Source organism: Cibotium barometz, chromosome 16 (assembly GCF_041138505.1).
Source record: "Cibotium barometz isolate CiBa-2024 chromosome 16, ASM4113850v1, whole genome shotgun sequence".
Classification (NCBI taxonomy): domain Eukaryota; kingdom Viridiplantae; phylum Streptophyta; class Polypodiopsida; order Cyatheales; family Cibotiaceae; genus Cibotium; species Cibotium barometz.
The window spans coordinates 8,963,093-8,983,614 of NC_141061.1; the positions used below are offsets into that span (position 1 = coordinate 8,963,093).

Below are 20,522 nucleotides of genomic sequence, written 5' to 3' on the forward strand. Positions count from 1 at the left end.
TTCTCGCCCTAGAGGGCCCATAGAGGCAGGACATACATTTGAGCACCTGGATCCTAGACTGCCTCATTCAGGATTTAGATTTGTAGGAGATTTGGGAGAATCTAGATTTCCACATTGGGTCAGCCACAAGAGCTTTGGACAACACAAGCCTTGGAAAGATCAAGAATTTGTTGCGCAAGAGGCCGCACAGAGTAGACTAGCTGGCTTCAGAGAGCAGGAGAGAAGCATCTGTCGGAGCCTTGCATCCTTCCAGCAGCTTCAAGAGAGTACCTCGGTATAAAAGCAAACTTCATCATTGGAGTAGCAAGAAGCGTGATTTGGCCTCTAGAGCCTTGGTAGCAAACCAAGTGTTGCTCACGACGACTACTTGGTTTGTCACGTCGTGCTAGGTGTTCCGTAAGGGATGCATCGGTCAACTTCGTCGGCTTATTTTGAACTTCCTTTGGTCAAGATTAGATGGCATTGTACACACCAAGGCAAGAGTGGCTTGGGATACAATTATTATGCCGAAGCGAGAGGGAGGATTGAACATCATTGACCCGGAGGTGCGGTGTAAGGCAGGTTTAAGATTCTGGGGAAAAGCAAACTTGCTCTAGTTTGTATAGAAGGAACCCATGGGGTCACTTTGTAATCATCCTACTAGAGGGCTAGAGTCTCGAGAAGAGAACTGGCTCTTGTGTAGGCTTGTTGAATTAATAAAGCAATACCTGCGAGGGCGCAAATCGTGGCTTTTGGGGCCAACAACTTCTCTTGTGCAGGAGCAATCTCGATCCCCTCCCTTACTCATCTCTCTCACGTTTATCTTTGTGAAGTTTTGTGATTTATTTATTCTGCTGCTATTTTGTATTGTTTGGCATGTTATAATATCATCACCTCCCCCCGGGCTACTGAAGGCCAGATACAGGGCGTTGCATGTGCCTCTCCTACCTTCGGAAGTATCATTGGCCGGTTACAAAGAGTATGACTACTCTTGGTCCAGGCACTCACCAACTGTCAACCCCTCATGATAACCCACACCTCACTTATATAGTGATAACTGCTGCTATATACATAACCATCTAGTCATAAATGGCCAATTCACATGGATTTATTAATTATGAACCTTAGCCACACGTATCCGCTTGCTTTCCCTTATCTCAAGGCCCCCTAACCTTGCCAAATTAGGCCCTAATCTCAAGGATAAGTATCACGCATGTAACATCATTGATGCAAAATGGTTGGATGAGGACTACTTCCAGCAATATCCCAAGCTCCTTGAAGTGTTTTTGAAGGCTTTCTAGTTGAGGACTATTTAGGAGCCGCACGCGGGGGGGCGGGGGGGGGGGTGTTTGTTTGTTGTCGGATGTCACCATTTGGGATTATCCCCTAATTATCTTTGTATTAACATTTCTTTTTGGTAATAAAAGTTATGTTTGGCCAGTATTATCCAAATATGTGGCACTAGACTCAAGTGTTACGATCTACAGAGTCTATGTGAGTCAAGTCAAATGCTACTATTCTCGGAGCTATTGGCTCCAGTGGTGATATTCCCGAAGCTTGGCTTGGACTGGGCAACTTGCAAGTAGATCAAGTGGTACAATTCTTGAAAGAGAATATAAGCATGTGTCACCATTTTGGATTATCTCCTAATTGTCTTTGAATTAACATTTCCTTTCGGTAATAAAAGTTCTTTTTGGCCAATATTATCCATCGATGTGCACTTCACTCAAGTGGTACGATTCTTGGATCCTTGGTACGATTCCCAAACCAATGTTAGACGAGCTCATGGATGTGCAAGCATTGAGAACGGGAGATTTCTTGCATGTGTGTTTGCACTAGCATAAGTATGCTTGTTATACTAGATTTGTGCTTGAGCATGTGTATCCAATGTTGCTGCTTGCTTTATTTGATTATATGTTCTCCAGAAGAGACACGGGCACCCAAAACTACGCAACCAATGGACATGCGGTATGACTTGTTTCTTGACATAGCTACATGTTGTCTTGAAAAAAGATTTCTCTAGTTTTAGGTTAAAAACCTCATAAACGTTGTATTCCCCACTATACCTATAGATTTAGGTTCAAAACCTCAGACGAGCTCATGGATGTGCAAGCAATAAGAATAGGAGATTTCTTGCATGTGTGTTTGCACTAGCATAAGTATGCTTGTGATACTGGATCTATGCTTGAGCATGTGTACGTGATGCTGCTACTTGCTTGATTTGTTTATATGTTGTCCAAATGAGATGGGGACACTCGTAAATGGACATGTGGTATGTCTTGTTTCTTGACATAACTACATGAAGGATTTCTCTAGTTTTAGGTTAAAAACCTCATAAACATTGTATTCCCCACTATACCTATATAGTAGGCACAGGCACTCTATTCTAAACTACCGCCCACTTTATAGAGTATTAAGTGTGGGCACCCCTTTTTTTAGTTTATAAGTCAAAGCCCCATATTTCTGTAATTTTAAGGGAAAGCTTATTTTAATAAAAGAATAACACATTAAAACTTCCCCCCAAAAAAGACACTCTTGTGCATAGTTGTCAAGTACGATACCGTACGGGAAAATATGGTATGATATAAAAAAATTTCTTATCATACGGTATTGTATGGTCTTTTAAAAAAATACTTACAAACTTTAGTATTTTTTATTTCAAAGAGAAGACAAGTTGTCACATGACTCAAATCAAAATTCCATTAAAACCAAGTTGAAAACATACATAGATGTTAGGCTAAAGCCTAAGTCATACAATGCGAGGTGCTCTAGGCGCATGTAACCGTAGAAGTAAGTACAAAACGTGGTGCACAAAAAAGGGAGGCTAGAGGGTTGCGGCTAGAATCTAGATGGAGAAGTGATCACTATCAAAATCAGAGCTCTCGCTAGGATCATCTCCATCAGAAGACTACCCATCGGAGCGCTTGCAGAAATCACCCGCGCTAAGGATATTGCCCTCGTCATCAAACGCGGGCTCTCTAAGCTCCTGTGACAAGGCAATCGGAGCGTCCTCATTTGCAAGAGTGGAGAAGAACTACCGGAATCTCATCGTGTGTTTTAAAAAATTACTTATAAACTTGGGTATTTCCAATTTCAAGATATGGAGTATTTTAAAAAGGAGGGAAGCATCACAGTACAGAGGAAAGCTCAAACAGCCATAGACAAGAAAAAACAAGACCATTACTCCCAAAAAAATAAATTTTGAAAAAAAAAATTGGGAAAAAAAAACTTTCGAAAAAATCCGTACGAGTCCGTACGATATGCTGTCGTACGTCGTATGGAGACAACTATGCGAGTCTTGTGTATGTATATGGAGCCCTTGTGATTTTTTGAATCATAAAAACTCTTCACCAGCTCACTGCCATCATCATGATCAGAAGGGCGCCTCTTTGCTGCTGCCGTACTGTACGACCATGTCCATATGGCTGATGTCATCATCCCATAGAGCAGCATGTACCTGTTCCCGCAGTCCATACATGTGGGCTGTTGCCATACTGCTGTGCAGCACTGCCATACACTGTTGTGCTATTGCACACCTGTCCATAGTACTTACACTACTGTACGACTATACCTGCTACTAAAGACTTCCCCACACCTGCTACACCTGCTGTAGACTTTCGTAGCCCTACCATACATCCATACAGACCTGATGATCATTGCCAGCCATCCGCAGCACATGTTTACCTTGCCGTACAGAGGTCGTACAGCTGACGTGGAGATCTGCTGTACATGCTGTTGTGGCCTCTGATGGTACCTTGATCACATGAAGACTACCCGAGCTGCCTACACACTTGGCCGCCACCCGAACCTCGCTGAAAGCATTGGACCTCTGGAAAGCGTTAGGCTTTGGAGACCAACATGGCCCGTCGGTTTTAAGCAATCACCTCCCAAGGAGTCTCTTGTCTTGGATAGGCTGGTTAAGTACATGTGTAGATTCCTGTACGGCCAGAGGTGAGAGAGTGTGGAGCATTAGATGGTTGATCCATCTTACCAGGCACTCTGTACCTTGACTTGGAATATCATGTCGCCTACTCCATAGGGAGATGAGGGACTGTGATGGAGGAAGGGCATTTTAGGGATGCATTCCCTTGAGCACCTGGGCACTATTTGTTATGTTGCTTTTATTTTTCATGTGGAAATCTGGTGGTCCTACGAACGCCCTCATGCTTGTACATAAATACTCGTGTAGCATATGATTACCAACGGGGGGTCAGCCCATTCTGGCCCAATACGGTGTCCTTTAACTTATTATTTGTTTATTTTGTTCGTGTGATTGTTGCAATGGTTTATCAATTTGTCATTTTGTCTTGATTCCTGTTTAATAGTTAAGTGAAATTCAACCCCAGACCGGTTATAGCATGAGCAACATAACTAATGATAAAACAATACTTTTACACAACAAATACAAGCTCCCACAATTTTACTTACATTGCTCCTGCACATGTAGGCCCAATAGCTTTAAAAAGTGACATCAAACTTGTCGAAACTCCATTTGCAAATCCTCGTTGTGCACTTACCTGTGAGGAAGCTGTAATTATAAAAATTCTAAAGCAATGAACACTCTCCATAAAAATACACTGTCCTAGTTGATTCTCTTTGTTTGTTTGTTTTTGTGTGTGTATATGGGTGTGGGCCTGGGCAGGCATGTGCCCTGTGCAGGCATATACCTGTGTACTTTACAAGACAAAAGATGAAACCTTTAGAATGTCACGTGGGTGTGGGCACGTATGTGCCCTATGCAGGCATATACACGTGTAATTTAGAAAAAAGTTGAAACCTTTAGAGTGTCTTAAGAGAGATATGTGGAGGTCTATCAGACTAAGGAAATACATCAATAGTGCAAGTATTCATGCATAATGGCATGTAACAAAATGCACAAAAGATATCAAAGCCACATGTCTACATGGAGAGACATGAGAGTCGATGATGAGATGTAAGGCTTAGTATGCGAAAGAAAGATGGAGGGACTCATTAATATCTGGGCAACACCAAAATGCCCTTTCAGGCCAAAATGGTACAATATGTACACTCTGTTAGAGGAGATGCCTAAACCGTCCCCTAAATCCCACAAAGAAATGAGCAGGTTACTAAAACTGAGTAGATGCTAGAAAGGCACTATGAAGCACCAAAGACTACCAGGATCACATCATTATCATTATGTAAACGAGAACTTCTATGACCATACCAGTGCACTCCTCCAGGCTCCATATTTCTGAACCTACTTCTCAAGTTACGCTATGTAGAGGTGAAAAAATGTGGGAAGCCTTGTTTAACTTTCAATTTTCCTCACTAATAAAGGGACAGGAACTTCTTTTGGATCATGGTGCCCCATAGGCTACCCCAAGTAGACGCTCGGTGTATGGGGAGACTTAAACATGATTGTGTAGCCACTTGACGGACAGGGTGGTGGTACAGTGACCCCTCTGTCTAGCAGCAAGAGAGGGCCTTCGGAGGAGCTTTTGTTTGCAGTTTAAGGGCAGGATACCTTGCACTTCCCCAAGTTTCACCAAGTTCCTCACCGCGAGATTGCCACCGGCTTTTACAAGACCCTCTTTCATAGTTGTTTCTCGTACCGGTATGAACCCATTTGTACGGTACGGTGCGGTATCGTATAGTACGATCCCCCCCAACCTTGAGAAAAAAATTCCAAATGCTAAAAAAATATAGAAATCCTACTTAACGAAGATCCCAAATGCCCGCAATACTTTGCAACTTTCGTGTCTACTCAGTATTCCATATGGGGTTGCTGAGAGACCTAAAAATCTGGCAAGGTAGACTTTTACTAGAAGTTTGCTTGGTCAAGCGACTCTAGTCAAACCTAAAGTCACCTTGTTAATGCTCTTAGTTAAACATTAGAAAATCTAAGCCTCTATTACGGACTCTCTATGTGATCACCTAGAATTTTGCTGGTTAGTAGTGAATGCCAAACAGGCCGAAGGGCAAAAACGAATTACAAAAGTAAAAAAATCTTAAGGAGTTACAAAAGGATACGCACCACAGAGTTGTTGATCAAAATAAACGTCCCAGTCACAACACATACCTGCATACAGTAAAACATTTATAAGGAACATGCCCTAATATCCAGCAGAAAATGAAAATATAGATACACGATAAAGCAGTATTTTTCTTGGAAAAAAAATGCCAAATCAATTCCCAAAATAGGGCTACATTTGCAAACAGTGTGTATGCTTTGATTTCCTTTATTTCAGAAAATGAAATATTTTAGCCAGTAGCCCTCAATCGGCATTATGTGCATTTCCTGTTACCCCTTTTCCTCACACCTAGTCATCCAGCAGCCGAGCAACTACATAAATATCATGGTGGGAAGCAGATAGACCAAGGGACAGGTTTTCCATACTTTATTCCAAGGTGAGCACCTTGTGGGATAGTGGATCAGTCCAAGCCTCAAAGACATGAATCTACAGGACGTCATGTTGAGCAGCTTCACAAATACCCGACCTAAGTAGTAGAGGGAAAGCTTGTTCAAAATGCACCAGTCCTCGTTGGTCTTACACAAAATGAATAGAACTGGCCTTGCAAGGGTATGTTGCTGTTTTGGTTTTTAGGTATCTCTAGTTTCATCATGCTATCATAGTTTGATACATTAAATATTTGATTCCCAAAGATAAGTTTTATGGAAGATATCATCTATGTAAAAGATCAAAAGCCAAGGTAATGCATGGCATGAATTTGTTGATAATGAAGCAATCATTCCACCCTGAATTAAACTGGTTTGTCAATTACAAATGGCATGCTTCATGGAGCAAAGTGGCATTACATTGGACTTTGTCATCATAAGCTATAAAGCCAAATTTGCTAAAAGATGACAACTAAATCCGTGCACATTCGCATGGCTGTGCATGTACATGTGCGTGAGTTATATTAACACCTACAAAAGATCTATGAGGCCAAAGTTGATACATAAAATCCAGGAGTAAGCTGGATGTCAGAAACGCACAAAAATGGAAAAAAAATCGTCTGCCAAAAGAAGAGAGTGTATACGTACAGACAGTAGATTCTTAAGAACAGATGCAGAAGTCAGCACTGCCCAGAGTGTGATCCCATGAAGGCTTGCTATTGATGGATAAATTGCAATCAGACCTATTGACAAGACCTGATATGTTTAAGGCCAAGAAAAAAAGCAAGTCAGCAACAGTAGCATTAATAAATGATATACAAGGCAAGACTTGTGAAGACATGATATGTTTAAGGCCAAGAAAAAAATCAAGTCAGCAACAGTAGGATAATAAATGAGATACTAAGGCAAGACTTGTGAAGATCATGCTATCTCACAAGTGTACACCAACATCACTGAAATTCATTGAAAAAATAATTCATATCATCTTAAAAGCATATGGTGCAAGATACACCATATATATTTTCACGCTTATCAATATTTTGGCTCTTACCACTGGCCCCCGAATTATTCGAATAGCTCCAAAAAATTTTGCTAGTCGGGGAAATACAAAAAGCTGAAACAGGAGAAGCGCAGCTCCTTACAAAACACCAAGAAATATTTGAGTAAGACAAGACATGCACACACATGCATATACACGTGCCCACACACACATGTGCACACACTAAACAGACCATACAGTCAAGCAGTTAATCTCTGGCCAACCCTTCATCCCAATTACGTTATGTGTCAACATATATTCCATCTTACCAGTTACAGCAAGCACATCACCCACTTCGGAGGTTGTGAATCCAAGTCCACCATAAACCTTAGGACTTACAGCCCATAAAGAAAAGATCTGCAGATATTAAATGGCATTTAAGATTAGTAGAAGTTTTTGAAGATAAGAGCTGTAACGAGCACATTCAGCGTGCTTACCTCTGAATATGCCATAGAATGTAGTCCCCAAAGACAGTACACAGAAATTGCAGCCACCAACCCCCGGTTTCTCCAAAGTGGTTTCTTCACTGCCTGTGTTTCACTTTCAGAAACCTTAGCCGCATTTTCCTTCACCTTGCCAATTTCAACATCAATGCTTTTGTCACTGACATCCTTGTGAACCTTTTTGTCATGAGTCGGATGATTGTGCAGACTCTCCTGTAAAAGGGAAAAAGAGTATCATAATTGTTTAACATAATGTCTGAGGTCCAAAGTTAACAATTTTCCCTTTACAGGACATCATTTTGACAGTAGACTCGGCTTGGAGATTGTTGGAAACTAGGCAAGTTTGGAGGGCCAAAGGTGTAAAGGCTATAGACGGCACTCCCACATATCATTTGCAAGCTCTTTCCTCCATCCAATTTGATACAGCACATTCTCTTCCCTATTTGAAATGGTATCCAAGGCAGTTCCAGGTTCAGCAAAGGTCTGATGGAATGCTTTCATGAGTATCTGCACAAACACCCCTTTCCTTTTTCTTTACTATTGCATTATCACCTTCTTGATGGGCTCTTTCAGCAAGTGTGGTCATATTTCATGGAGTCTTTCTTATTCCTCTTTGATTTTTGACTTTTGTATGTTCTGTTTTACTTAATGAAGGATTTCCTTTAGGAATTAGGAACAGCGAGGAACGCATTGCTACATGAAACCACCTTCACACAGCCCTCTCAGAGACTCTGGATGTCTGGTGGCATTCATGTATCATTGGTTCTAGATTCTTATATGTTACAAGGGTGCCTTGGATGATTCAGCTCCATATGTGTTGTGGGTCTGTACATACCACCACTTTGGCACAGATCCTCCATTATCCCTTCAGACCACATCACTCACCACTGGGCTTAACTTGGGAGATTGGAAGTGTGACAGCTTGGAAGATTAGGAGACCCAGCTGGACCCACCCACGTGATAGCAGAAAATTATGAAGTAACTAAATGAGCTATTATCCAAGAGTCTTTGTTGGAGAATGCACAAGCAGAAGCATAAACTGAACAAGAGAGAGAGTAGAGAGAGAGAGAGCTTGTGGACAAGATCACCTTTTATAATAGCAAACAACTTTACAATGGCAATAACCAACAGAAGTGTTGAACAATGTGCAAGGGATTGGAAGGTGAAGTGAATAATGGGGAAACTCCTTATATAATGATTATGGGAACTAGTCGGCAGCCCCTAGGAGCTGGCCGATTGCTCCACGAGCAACTACACATGAGAAAAATATATAAAAGCCCAAAAATAGGCATAACCCATAACATTGAGATGCACAAATTCTAACACCTCCTCTGCAGCTCATAGTGTGCAAGCGGCTGAAGAAGATAAGTTGGTGAAGATGCAACCATGGACCCTCCAACACCGCGAATACTGGAATCACCTCGGAGAGAGCACCTGCCAACCTGTTTCCTCGAAACAAAATGCCACCACGAACAACAAGGAACTTTGCTTGGCTACGAATTCCTGCACAAGTGTGTGGTGAACTCCGAGAATAGATGATGAGCTCCTGGACACATTGCGCCCATAATACCCAACAATGGACGGAAAACAAATCACGTCCAAAAAACCTCGAACAATAAACTCGGAACAAATCTAGTTCATAATCTCTACTACAGCAAAGATAACCATGTCCTGCCACATGTCTAGTGCTTGGAACTCCGAATCACGGTTCCCATGCACCAGTAAGTGGAGCTGCAATCAGCCCCCTCTCCCGTCCACAAGCCTCCTCTCGCTAGAAGCACATGGGGAGAACTGCATGTATACTAGAGAAGTACACCATCTTGGTCCTCCCGAGCCGGAAGCGCCCTGGGAGCCCTAGATGTGTTACTAGAGGAATATGCATCAATGTCGTTTGTTGTGTCTTTGCCCTTTTTCTGAGATGAAGACTTGCCCTTGGTCTTGTCCTTCTTCTTGGACAAACAATCCTTGGACAGATGTCCTCTCTTCCCACAAGAGAAGCAGCGACTATGACCTTTCTTCTGAAAGGTAGAAAGTGCTTGATCAGAACTGTTGAGGGATACCTTCATCTTACCCTGTGAGACTAGGACGGACTCTTCCTCCAAGAGTAGAGAGCTAAGTTCATCAAAATCCAAATGAGTGGTTGGGACCTGGCACCTCAAAGTTCAAGAAACCACATCATACTCCGGGGGAAGCTTGGTGAGGATAAGTGCAACCAGCTCAGCAGAGGACAAAGCAGCACCCATTGCCAGTAACTGGTCATGGATAACCTTGGCCTTCATGAGGAACAACTGCATGGAACTGCCTGCAGGAAATAACAAACCGTAGAGTTGCCCTTGCAAAGTAAGGACCCTCATCGACGAATCTCGAGCAAAGAGATCCTCCAATTTAGATCATAACTGATGAGCACTAGTGATAGTTTGCACGGCCGGTGAGACCTCTTGTGTGATGGTCCACACAAGCACTGAATGCGCCTTCGAATCACGATTCTCCCAATCTTGTAATTGCGCAAGGAATTCATCCTCTTGATCCTGAGTCCACCTCCTAGAGTTCAAAGAGGACGCTCGGGCTTCTTCTCACTGCCCTGAACAATCTCCCACAAACCCTTGTGGATGAACCAGATCTACATTTGTAGCTTCCAATGGGCATAGTTGGGTCCGTTCAACTTGTCATCCTTGTTCGTAAGAGGGGATCCCCAGCAACAAAGTACCCAAATCTCAGCATTCCAAAACTCCTCTCGAGTACTTTCCAACAAAGAAAGGCTCCAGAACCAATCAGCCCCTCTCAAATCTAAGAGAGAAAGAGGCTGGACAGCAGCAAAACAGTCCTAGAACCACCGGGAACCTCCTACCGGAAGGCCATGGACTCATGGAGGAGGAAGAAAATGTAGAGCCACTTGTCTGCTGGCAACACCACATGCAAAAAAACTCACAAACAACTGATGCCGGAGCAGAAAAAGCAGCCAAAACTCCTCAACTTGCTTCTGTAGAACAAAAATGCAACCTTGAGGGCTGGTCAATGGCAGAAAGATGGCTCGACCAAAAAACGCAACAACTATTGATGCTGATCTACATCCAAGAGGAGCGATGGAAGCAAACGCAAGGCACAGATGAAGAAAACGGCGAGCAGATTGCAGAAATATGGAGTAGCCTGAACCTAAGCGAATGATACCATGTTGGAGAATGCACAGGCGGAAGCATAAACTAAACAAGAGAGAGAGTAGAGAGAGCTTGTGGACAAGATCACCTTTTATAAAAGCAAACAACTTTACAATGGCAATAGCCAACAGAAGTGTTGAACAATGTGCAAGGGATTGGATGGTGAAGTGAATAATGGGGAGACTCCTTATATAGTGATTATGGGAACTAGTCGGCAGCCCCTAGGAGCTGGCCAACTGCTCCACAACCAACTACACATGAGAAAAATATGTAAAAGCCCAAAAATAGGCATAACCCCATAACATTGAGATGCACAAATTCTAACAGTCTTATCTGGTTTAGCAGCTCTACACATTTTGCATTGATGGCACACACAAGATGAGAACTCCGATACATTAAAGAGGAAGGATGTTCTCTTCCTCCATATATTTGAATGAACCTTGCAAACAACACTTACTGGAATCCAAAAGCTTGACACAAGTCCTGCTACTGCCAATGCAGATATGCATACACAAGGTAAAGCATAGGGAAACCTGCAACCAAAAGCCTATTTCATACAAGTATCATAAGGACAATCTTACTCAAAAGACTAGCACTTTTCAATCACAAGATATTTCGTTATCTTGCCTTTTCTGTATAGTTAATACTTACCTGTCAAACAATGATCCACTCGGAAACAAAGTAGGGTACTTTTCCGAAGGCTGCAGCATTATGTAAATTTGGGCATAAAAACGCTCCGATGTTTTAAGATTGCTCAAAAAAGAAGCATTTTATAAGATCCAACAATTCACTCCATGCAATCAAAATATAGACAACAATGTATAAAATTGAAGCATTCTTTCAAAAAAATGGCATCTACATAGTCATAAATTGTCCCATTTATGTGCATCTCCGTAGATGGTGTACGTTTAAAACTCGGAACCTTTCAATTATGCTAATTCTCCTTTTATTGCATGGTGGATTTAGTAGCGGAGTTGTATGGCATCATTAGGTCGTTGAAGAAAGCATCATCCTCTGGGAGTACTTCTAGTCAAGAGGATAAATGCAGAAAGGAGAATGTCACACCTGAGCCAAGTATCCTCCAATAGCTGGACCAATGATCAAACCGAGCCCCCGCATTGTTCCCACCTATTGAAACAAAGCTACAGATTCCAAATTAGTTCATGTAACCTCAACTAGAGACCAAGATGACCAACAACAAAAGAATATAGTAAAGAACAACACCATTGATAGACCCAATGCTTGATGCTCCTTGCTACAGATCTCAGAAGCGTAGGCCTGCGAAACCTCCCTGGTTATTGATTATATATACAGAAGCCAAACAAGCTCATGATCTTGAGCATAGCTTTTCAATTTGTAACTAGTGAGCCAAGATATGAAACCTTTGAAAAAGCAAATAAATATTAGGTTTTTAAAGTTTCTATTTGAAAGCTTTTGGAGCGTACAAAAGTGAGGATTGAAAAGCAAGAAGGGGGATAACCAAAAAAAAACTTGCAGTTCACTCTGAATCTTGCCCCAAAAAAATTTGCAAACTATACACATCAGAACTGATGCAAAGAACAACAACAAAAGCGGGAGAGGGAATATAAAAGCATACCCTTATTGTCCCAAGCATTCCATTGCAAATGCCAAGAAGGAATCGTGATGTCAATGCCATCCAAAAGTTACTGCTGAAGCCAAAAAGCGTGTTGAATACAACTCTGAAATAACAAAAAGTAAGACATAAAATGAATTAGACCCTGGGTCATCACTATGGAATACAAGAAGCCAGACCCAAATGGTGCAAAGCATGCTACCATCACCATAGATGCATAGATCCTCCTGTCAAGCAAATTCATGGAAATAAGATTCACCATTTACATTGATGCAGTACCAATAAGGATGACAGGCTTACGACCATATCTATCAGCCACCATACCCCAAGGTGCTGAGGTCATAAAGCGCCCGAGCATCATTGCTGACCCTGCGTGCGCACCAAGTCAGCATTTTATTTTTATACTCTTTTTCCATTTGGAGTCTACATGCAAGACTATTGATGTCAATACATCTAGAAAAATGAAATACAAAGAGAGAAAGCAAAAAAAAAAAAAAGAGGTTTAGTTAAGGAGAAGACACTTGGCAACACTTAAGAGGGAGGATGAAAAGCACCCAAAGACCCCTGGATCAGCACGGAACAGGAGCAAGACACTAGAGAGGATGCAAGGAGCCAGCTGTCTATGATAGAATGAGCTTCCATTTTTATAGTTTCATGAGCTATGTGAGACCAAAATGCACTTTATTATGTGCATCTGTAACTTTTTCTACAAGCCTCTTCAAAATGAAACTTTTCTCCCTACCTTTTCCTTCGAGATCTCCCTTTGTATGATTTTATATTACTTAATAGAAGTCTCTTTTCTGAAGGAAAAAAAAAACAAAACTTTTCTTGTAACATAATGTGACGCTTCCGTGTACTCAAAGCACACATGGCAGCCACAGCCAGTAAGGTAGGCCTGGACAAAAGCACCCACATGTCAGGCTGGTTGGGCAGCAGGAAGAGCAAGTCAGGCAACAGGAAATGCAGATTGAGTAGGTTAGGAGCATAGTGGCACCCAGTTCGGTAAGGTTGATACGTACGGTACGGTACGGTCGACTATGATTCGACCGTTTTTTTGCCCTTCTTTTTTCTGACCATTTTTTGGGGCTGTTTTTTAATCTTTTTTTCACTCACAAGTGATCATTGCTCAAGTCTATCCTCTCCCTTGAGCTCTCCTTCAAGGCTCAAGCCTCTCTCGTCTAGACTCTCTCAATCATCTCCCTCTTCCTCCACCGTATTTTTTTATTTTAAAGTATATTTTGAATGGACCGTACCTCCACTGTATTTTTATTTTCAAAATTTAGCAGTGCATTCCGAGACCGTATTTGAACGTACCGTATTGAATCAAACTTTTCGTACCTGACAACTATGGTTAGGAGCAAGTTGAGCCATGCACAAAGGGTCGTGGGCACTCATGCGTAGGAGAGTTGGTCTTTTTTATTTATTTTTTAAAAAAAATAGAATGGGCCTAAGGTTGACACCCGTTGTAATAAAAAGAGTTTTTAAGTAATGGAAGAAGTTGGTCAACTTGAGAAAAACACCACCTCCCCCAATATATAATGCATTGGATTTTTAGCACAGCATCTCATCATTTTGCAGCATTCGAACCAAGGAGTGATTCTTCAAGAGGCTGAGTGTTGGAAACAACGATCTGCAGCAAGCACTAGGCTGAGTACAAAGGCCTAACAACAGTGCTACAGGCTGAGATTGTTGGATATTTCGGAGTTAGTCTGGAGTCTAGTCAAGTTTCCTTAGTGGTGTGAACACCCTCCTATTTAGGGTCAGAAGATAAGGCTTGGTGCCTATAAAAGCATTACTTGGGTCCTTCATTCTTATATGAGTACCGTTCAAGTTGTGCAATCTCTCTCTCTCTCACACTTGAGCTCTACTTCTTTCTCTCTCCCTCTCACTCTCACCTCCCTATGATTGCCAACATGGTTCAGAGCCATGATTTAGCTTGTGAAAAACTTCAAAAACCCTAGAAATGGAACTTTCCGGTCTAGGAAGCAAAAAGATCAAGAAATCTAAAGCCAAATCTAAAGCCAAACCTTATTATTATTTTGATGCAAAGAAGATGGATTTTTTTTATTTTCTTGCTACACACATGCATTTGTATGGAGAAGGTGGTTTTTAATCTTAAATCTTTGATCTCACTATAAGGGCTTCAGTCACTGCCCTTGGATCAATCTTCCAAGTGGTAAGTACTCTCTAGCCTAGGAGTAAATGTTGAAGAAGATGATCAAAAGGCTGTTCTTCTATCCAGTATAGAGGGAATCTCCAAGTTTTCGAAGATCTTGACATTTCTAAGAGTGGCAAGAGAGACACCCTTTGATGACATGCTTTCAGTTTTAATAGAAGAAGACTGTCGTCTTAAGGAGCAAGGTACAAAGATATTGGATTTCGACAATGCTATGGCAGTCAAATGGAAAGGCAAGAAAGGGGGGAAGCTAGTCAAGTGCAATTACTACCATAGGCTTGGTCACACAGAAGAGTGCTTCAAGAAAATGATAAAAGAGCAGAAAAAAGAGCATGCAAACCTAGCGATGGTAGAAGAAGGAGAAGATCATGAACCTGGAGAAAAGGCATTCACAGTTATCACTGCACCACCAATGGAGAATCTTTCTCTTGAAGAGGAAGATTATGATTGGGCCTTCTAGTTCCCATTATGTTTGAGTCAAGGGTTCTCTGCCCGGGTAGTCTCCCAAAATCTGAGTTATTTATTTTTGGATCCTTTTGGATATTAAAGACTCCTCTCCATCATACCCTTTTTGCCCCTGCTTTAGGCAAGGCCACGCGCGGGGGTGTTGGTATGCCGATGTAGGCTGTCTTTGTCACCGGGGTAGGACCTAACCTCTCAATCTTTCGACAAGACCATGCTTGCTAAGCCTCTGAGCCTTTTGAGCCACGCTCACTGGCCTCTGAGACATGCTTACTGGCCTCTGGGTCTCAAGCGGGGAACACATCTTGTGTCTTTGCTTGTGTTGGTGTATGGAACTATTGAAGGTAATGCATGCAACTTCACCATCACTCCGAAGGGGGGTTTGTTGGATATTTCGGAGGTTGTCTAAAGTGTGTCCTTAGTGGTGTGAACACCCTCTTAGTTAGGGTCAGAAGATAAGGCTTGGTGCCTATAAAAGCATGTACTTGGGTCCTTCATTGTTTTTTTTTTCCGAGAAAAGATCCTTTCATTAGTTATAAAAAACGCCCGTAGGGCTACAAAAGATCCTCTCCTGCTCACAAGAAAAACAGAGCAGAGAACAAAGCAAGGCAACCAGGGAGACTCTCCCTAGGTGCTGAAAAGTACAAGTATCAGTACAAAGAACTGAATGGCTATATCATACAATAGGAGGGGGGAAAAGCCAAACAGGTGGCCTGTAGTGCCAATGGGGGGACCCCGCGTGAAGGGTATAGAAGGGGCCGCTGCGCCAGGTGGTGTGAAAGGCCTTGCGCCGCAAGATCGCCTCATCCGAGTCGCCCCGAATGCGGTCGTACTGTCCCCGCAAGGTGTGGATCAACTCCTGCCAAATCCCCCGAACAGTCTCTGCTGGTGGCTCCAGTCTCCCCTCAAAGACCCTGAAACACCAGGCCTTCCAAGTGAACCAAATGGTGATGCTGCTGAGGAGCTCCCATCGTAGATCCCTCTCCTATGTCCAGCTGGCGGACGAGAAATCCGGTGAAGGAACAAGGCGAGGCTGGCCCCTAATGAATCTGATGGCCTGGCTGTCCAGCTCCGTCTCATAGCCCATAGCAGGCCCTGACGAAGTCGACCAAGCAGCGGCACCCCACGTATACGTACCCTCTGGAGAGAGGGGGGCCAGAATACGTAGCATCCGCAGCCAAATCTGCTGCGCCTGAGGGCAGTCCCAAAGGCAATGTCTCTGTGTATCCATAGGGTGGCCGCATCGGACGCAGGCCGCCGGAAGACCGCTGTAGACAAGCCAGGTGCCAACTGCTGAGTCCCTGTGGGCGACCAGTCACCACTGGAAAGTCGAGATCCTGCCGGCCTGTCGACTAGCCCAGAGCCGGGCTCAAAAATCCTCCAGAAACTCCTATGAGAGTCCCTGTAGCTGCCAGTGCCCTGCTGCCGGCCGCTGGAGAGACCATCCTCCTCGCCGTCAAAATATGCCATCCCAACCGAACAGTATACTGAAAAAAGGTAATCTCTGTGGCCTCAAGGGATGCACAAGGATCATGCCACTCGTACTCACCAGGGTCCCACTGTAGCCGGGCCAAGGGACGCGGTGCAAATGCCCATATGCGCCAATCTGGGAGCACATCTGCAAGGTCTGGGTCAATATGCCACTTCCGAGAAGCGGCGGCCACTACCCGTATCCTCTGAAAGGTGCACTCTGCAACCAAAGGCGACTCCACCTCCACTCTCTAAAGTCTCCCCTCATCCTGAATCTCATAGTAGAGGCATCTGCCATCCTCAGTGCAAGCTCTGACAGCAATCAGGATCTCCAACTGTGTAAAGGCTCCCATCCACCGTGGGGCCACTAGCTCGATAGGCGTGAATCACTCCTCTGCGAGTGCCTCCTGAATGTCATCCCTCATAATCAACCCCCCTCTGAAGTGACTCAGCCTCTCCACCTGGATCTCCTCTGGTAGACTGCAGAAGGCCTGCCAGTCTCCAAAGCTACGTGCTGGGCCTGCCGCCAAAGGTCCCCAGGCTAGATGAGGCCGAGAACCCAGCATATGACCCTGCTCACTGCGAACCGCTGGGCTCCAGATGAGCGGCTGTCTGGCCCGCTCCTCAACACAAGAAGGAGGTCGCTGAAAGAGCCCCGGTCTCAGCAGCTCCCAAGCTCTCAGGATGCTCAAGGCAAATCTGTCCTCCCATCCTCTACTGAGGCCTGTCCTCCTCATCTCTATGAAGATCCATCGAATCTCTGGTGCCCAAGTGCCCCCTGTTGGGGGAGCCCGAGCTTGCGGCCGCTGCAAGAGAAGCTCTTTCCAAGGCTCAGTGCCTGGAAGCAGCCCCCGAACAATAAGCTTCCCCAATAAGGCTCTACTCTGATCGATTGGATCTATAATGCCCAAGCCTCCCTGAGCCAGCGGAAGTGTAATAACTGCCCATGCAACCTTTGCCCGAGCTGGCTGACCGTCCCGCCCAGACCAAAGAAAGTTCCTGATCAACCTCTGTACCTGGCTGATGCAAGAGCTCGAGAAGATCCAGCAAGACGTAATGTACCACATGGTCGCTAACAGCACCTGATTTGCCACCACCACCCTCCCGGCCAAGGATAGTCGAGCTGTACTCCAATACAAAAGCTTCTTCCGAATGCTTAGAAGAAGCGGGGCAATCTGCTGCTCAGGTGACAAATCTAGTCCAATCTGGCATCCCAAATACCGCACTGCTGTGCCAGGAGGAATCCATCTAAAACCGGGGTCCGGGCTCCATGCCGGAGTGGGAGCGCTACTGATCCAAAAGGCCACTGTCTTGCGCCAATTGATCAATGCTCCTGAAGCTGCACTAAAAACCTGGAGCGACTGCTCTGCCCGAAGAAGATTGGCCTCCTGGCCAGGCAAAAATAAGCCCATGTCGTGAGCAAACTCAACATCGAGCAGGTCCTCCCCCCGAATTGGGAGCTGGAGTCCTCTCAAACCAACCTCCTCTGCCGTCAAATACATGCTCATAGCCTCCGCAAAGAAGAGAAAAAGAAAAGGGGCGAGTGGACACCCCTGACGAACTGATTTGGTCAGCTCAAAACTCGGCCCCTGTCCTCCTGCAATCAACACCTGGCTGCGAGCTGTGGAATACAGAGCCGCCACCCCTCTAATCCAAACTGGCTCAAAGCCCAGGCGAAGCATAGTGCCCTCTAAGAAACCCCAATCGACTCTATCGTATGCCTTCTCAAAATCGAGAAGCATCACGACCAAGTCCTCACCAAGAAATCTAGCTCGGGCCGTCGCCTCCCAGAAGGTAAAAATGTTGTCAAGGATACTACGCTCCTTGACGAATGTTGTCTGGGTAGCATGAATCAACTCCCCCAGGAAGGGCTGGATCCTCAAACTCAAGGCCTTTGCTAAGACCTTGTAGACAGTATTGAGGATCGTAATAGGTCTCCAATGCCGAATATCATCTGATACTCCCTCCCCCTTGGGAATAAGAAAGATCAAGCCCTCTGAAAAGCTCTGTGGCATCACCCCAGTGTCCAAAACATACTGAAAGCCCCTGCGGAGGCCTGGCCCCAAAAGGTCCCAATAGCGCATAAAAAAGGCAGGCGTTAGCCCGCCGTCCTCCCCTGAGCAACTATGGCGCGGCAGGACCCTCAAGGCCTCAGCAAGCTCAACCTCTGAAAGAGGCGCACCAAGGACTGTACGCATATGATCTGTGACCCTCCTCTGCACATGGGCCCACACCGTCTGTCTGCAAGCATCCCGAGCCTCAGTGGCTGGCTCCGCTGAAAGCAGGTCTCTATAGAACCCAGTGGCAATGGCTCTGATCTCCCCGAGCTCGGTAGCTACACACCCGTCCGGCCTCCCAAGCTGACGGACTCCTGCTCGAGCATGGCGGGGTCCAATAATCTCAAAAAACTCCCCAGTCACTCTATCCCCAAGCTGCGTCCACTGAGAGGCCTGGCGACGATAGTAAAACTCATGTCTCTGCTCCTCTGCCTCTCTAACCTCCTGGCGTGCCTGGCTCAGCTGGGACGCCACCCACTCACATGCAGGCTGCTGCTCCTGAAGGCGCTGAAGCGAAGCAAGGCTACGCCTCAGCCGCTGCTCCCGCTCGCGAATCTCTCCCAGCCGTGTCAAAGCTGCAGCGTGCAGAAAAGAGCTAAGCTCTATGAGTCCTTGGACACACTGGCCTGCTGCATCCTGGTCAGAGCACTGACTATCATGCCAGATCCTCTCAATGTCCTCTGCGAGACTAGGATCTGTAAGTACCCTCTCTAGGATCCTCAACTGCAAGCTGGGCTCCCGTGTCCTCTCCTCAAGTGTCAAAATAACTGGCGCATGATCTGAAAATGAGGTGCCAGCGAGAATGCCAACGGAGCCCCCTCGCTCCCCTAACCAGTCGCCCACATAAAAGCGATCAATCCGTGATAGATTAGTCCCTCCCTGTCGGCGATCCGATCGAGAGAAACTAAGACTGTCTTGAGAGCGGGAGAAGGCCCCATGCTGCCATGCATCAGTGATCCTCGGTGACATGCAAAATCGCTCCCAAGCTGCAAGCTCCGTGCCGTGCACTGTAACATGACTGCCTCCCACCCTATCAGCCGGGTCCTCAAGCATGTTGAAGTCACCCCCGACACACCAATGTGTGGCCTCTCGCAATGCATCCGTAACCTGGGTCCAGAACTCTGCTCTGGCACTAGCATGGTTGGGCGCATAGACGTTGAGCATGTCCACTAGTTTATCATGCATCCTCAGAATGACATATTGTGCTCTACCAGGCACAATGATCCCTCGATCCACAATGGCCTGCCGCCATACATCTGCAATGACCATGCATACTCCTCCCTGTCCACCCAAAGGACCAAACCCGGCAAACCAAAAGGTGTCCCATCTACCAGGCATCACCGAACCATATCTCCGGATCCTGCTCTCACCCAAGTGGTGCTCCTGCATCATCAAAATATCAATGCTGCCACCAACCAAGCATCTCTGAAGCTCCTGCCTCAAGCAACCACGATAGCGTATATAATGTGCTCCGCCAAGGCCCTGTACATTCCATGAGATGATCCTCATGGATGGCCTGCTTAGGTGGATAGCCGTACGACGGGCCTTCGCAAGCGGCTTGGATGGAGAATAGTCCCCATCCGAGCGGCTGCGAATCTGCCCACCCGGTGTACTGCAAGAATCACGGATCAGGCGCCAGTGGTTGTGTCCCATGGCGACTGTCTCCCGCTCCCGCTCAGACAGAGCAACCTCGTGTATACATACATATCCACGGTCGCGTGCTAAGTCTGCCACTATGCGAACGACCAAATGACGAATCCCTGAGGCATCCCCACTCCTGGGATCCAAG

General features: G+C 45.1%; 1 protein-coding gene across 3 annotated transcripts in view; it reads right to left on the reverse strand.

Moving 5' to 3' along the window:
• LOC147630339 (putative peptide/nitrate transporter At3g43790) overlaps positions 1–20,522 on the reverse strand; it is a 50,092-nt gene that overhangs the window by 12,205 nt on the left and 17,365 nt on the right. The window contains exons 4-15 of one of the 3 annotated variants that reach the window (XM_086810192.1): positions 12,835–12,937; positions 12,572–12,674; positions 12,199–12,252; positions 12,040–12,102; positions 11,626–11,675; positions 11,432–11,507; positions 7,814–8,032; positions 7,646–7,733; positions 7,389–7,474; positions 6,986–7,093; positions 5,975–6,019; positions 4,408–4,496 (exon numbers count right to left, since the gene is read on the reverse strand). In XM_086810192.1, coding sequence (XP_086666318.1) covers positions 4,408–4,496; positions 5,975–6,019; positions 6,986–7,093; positions 7,389–7,474; positions 7,646–7,733; positions 7,814–8,032; positions 11,432–11,507; positions 11,626–11,675; positions 12,040–12,102; positions 12,199–12,252; positions 12,572–12,674; positions 12,835–12,937 — 1,084 coding nt within the window. The remainder of the gene's footprint in view (positions 1–4,407; positions 4,497–5,974; positions 6,020–6,985; positions 7,094–7,388; positions 7,475–7,645; positions 7,734–7,813; positions 8,033–11,431; positions 11,508–11,625; positions 11,676–12,039; positions 12,103–12,198; positions 12,253–12,571; positions 12,675–12,834; positions 12,938–20,522) is intronic. The other 2 variants (XM_086810193.1, XM_086810194.1) reach the window with 2 other exon arrangements.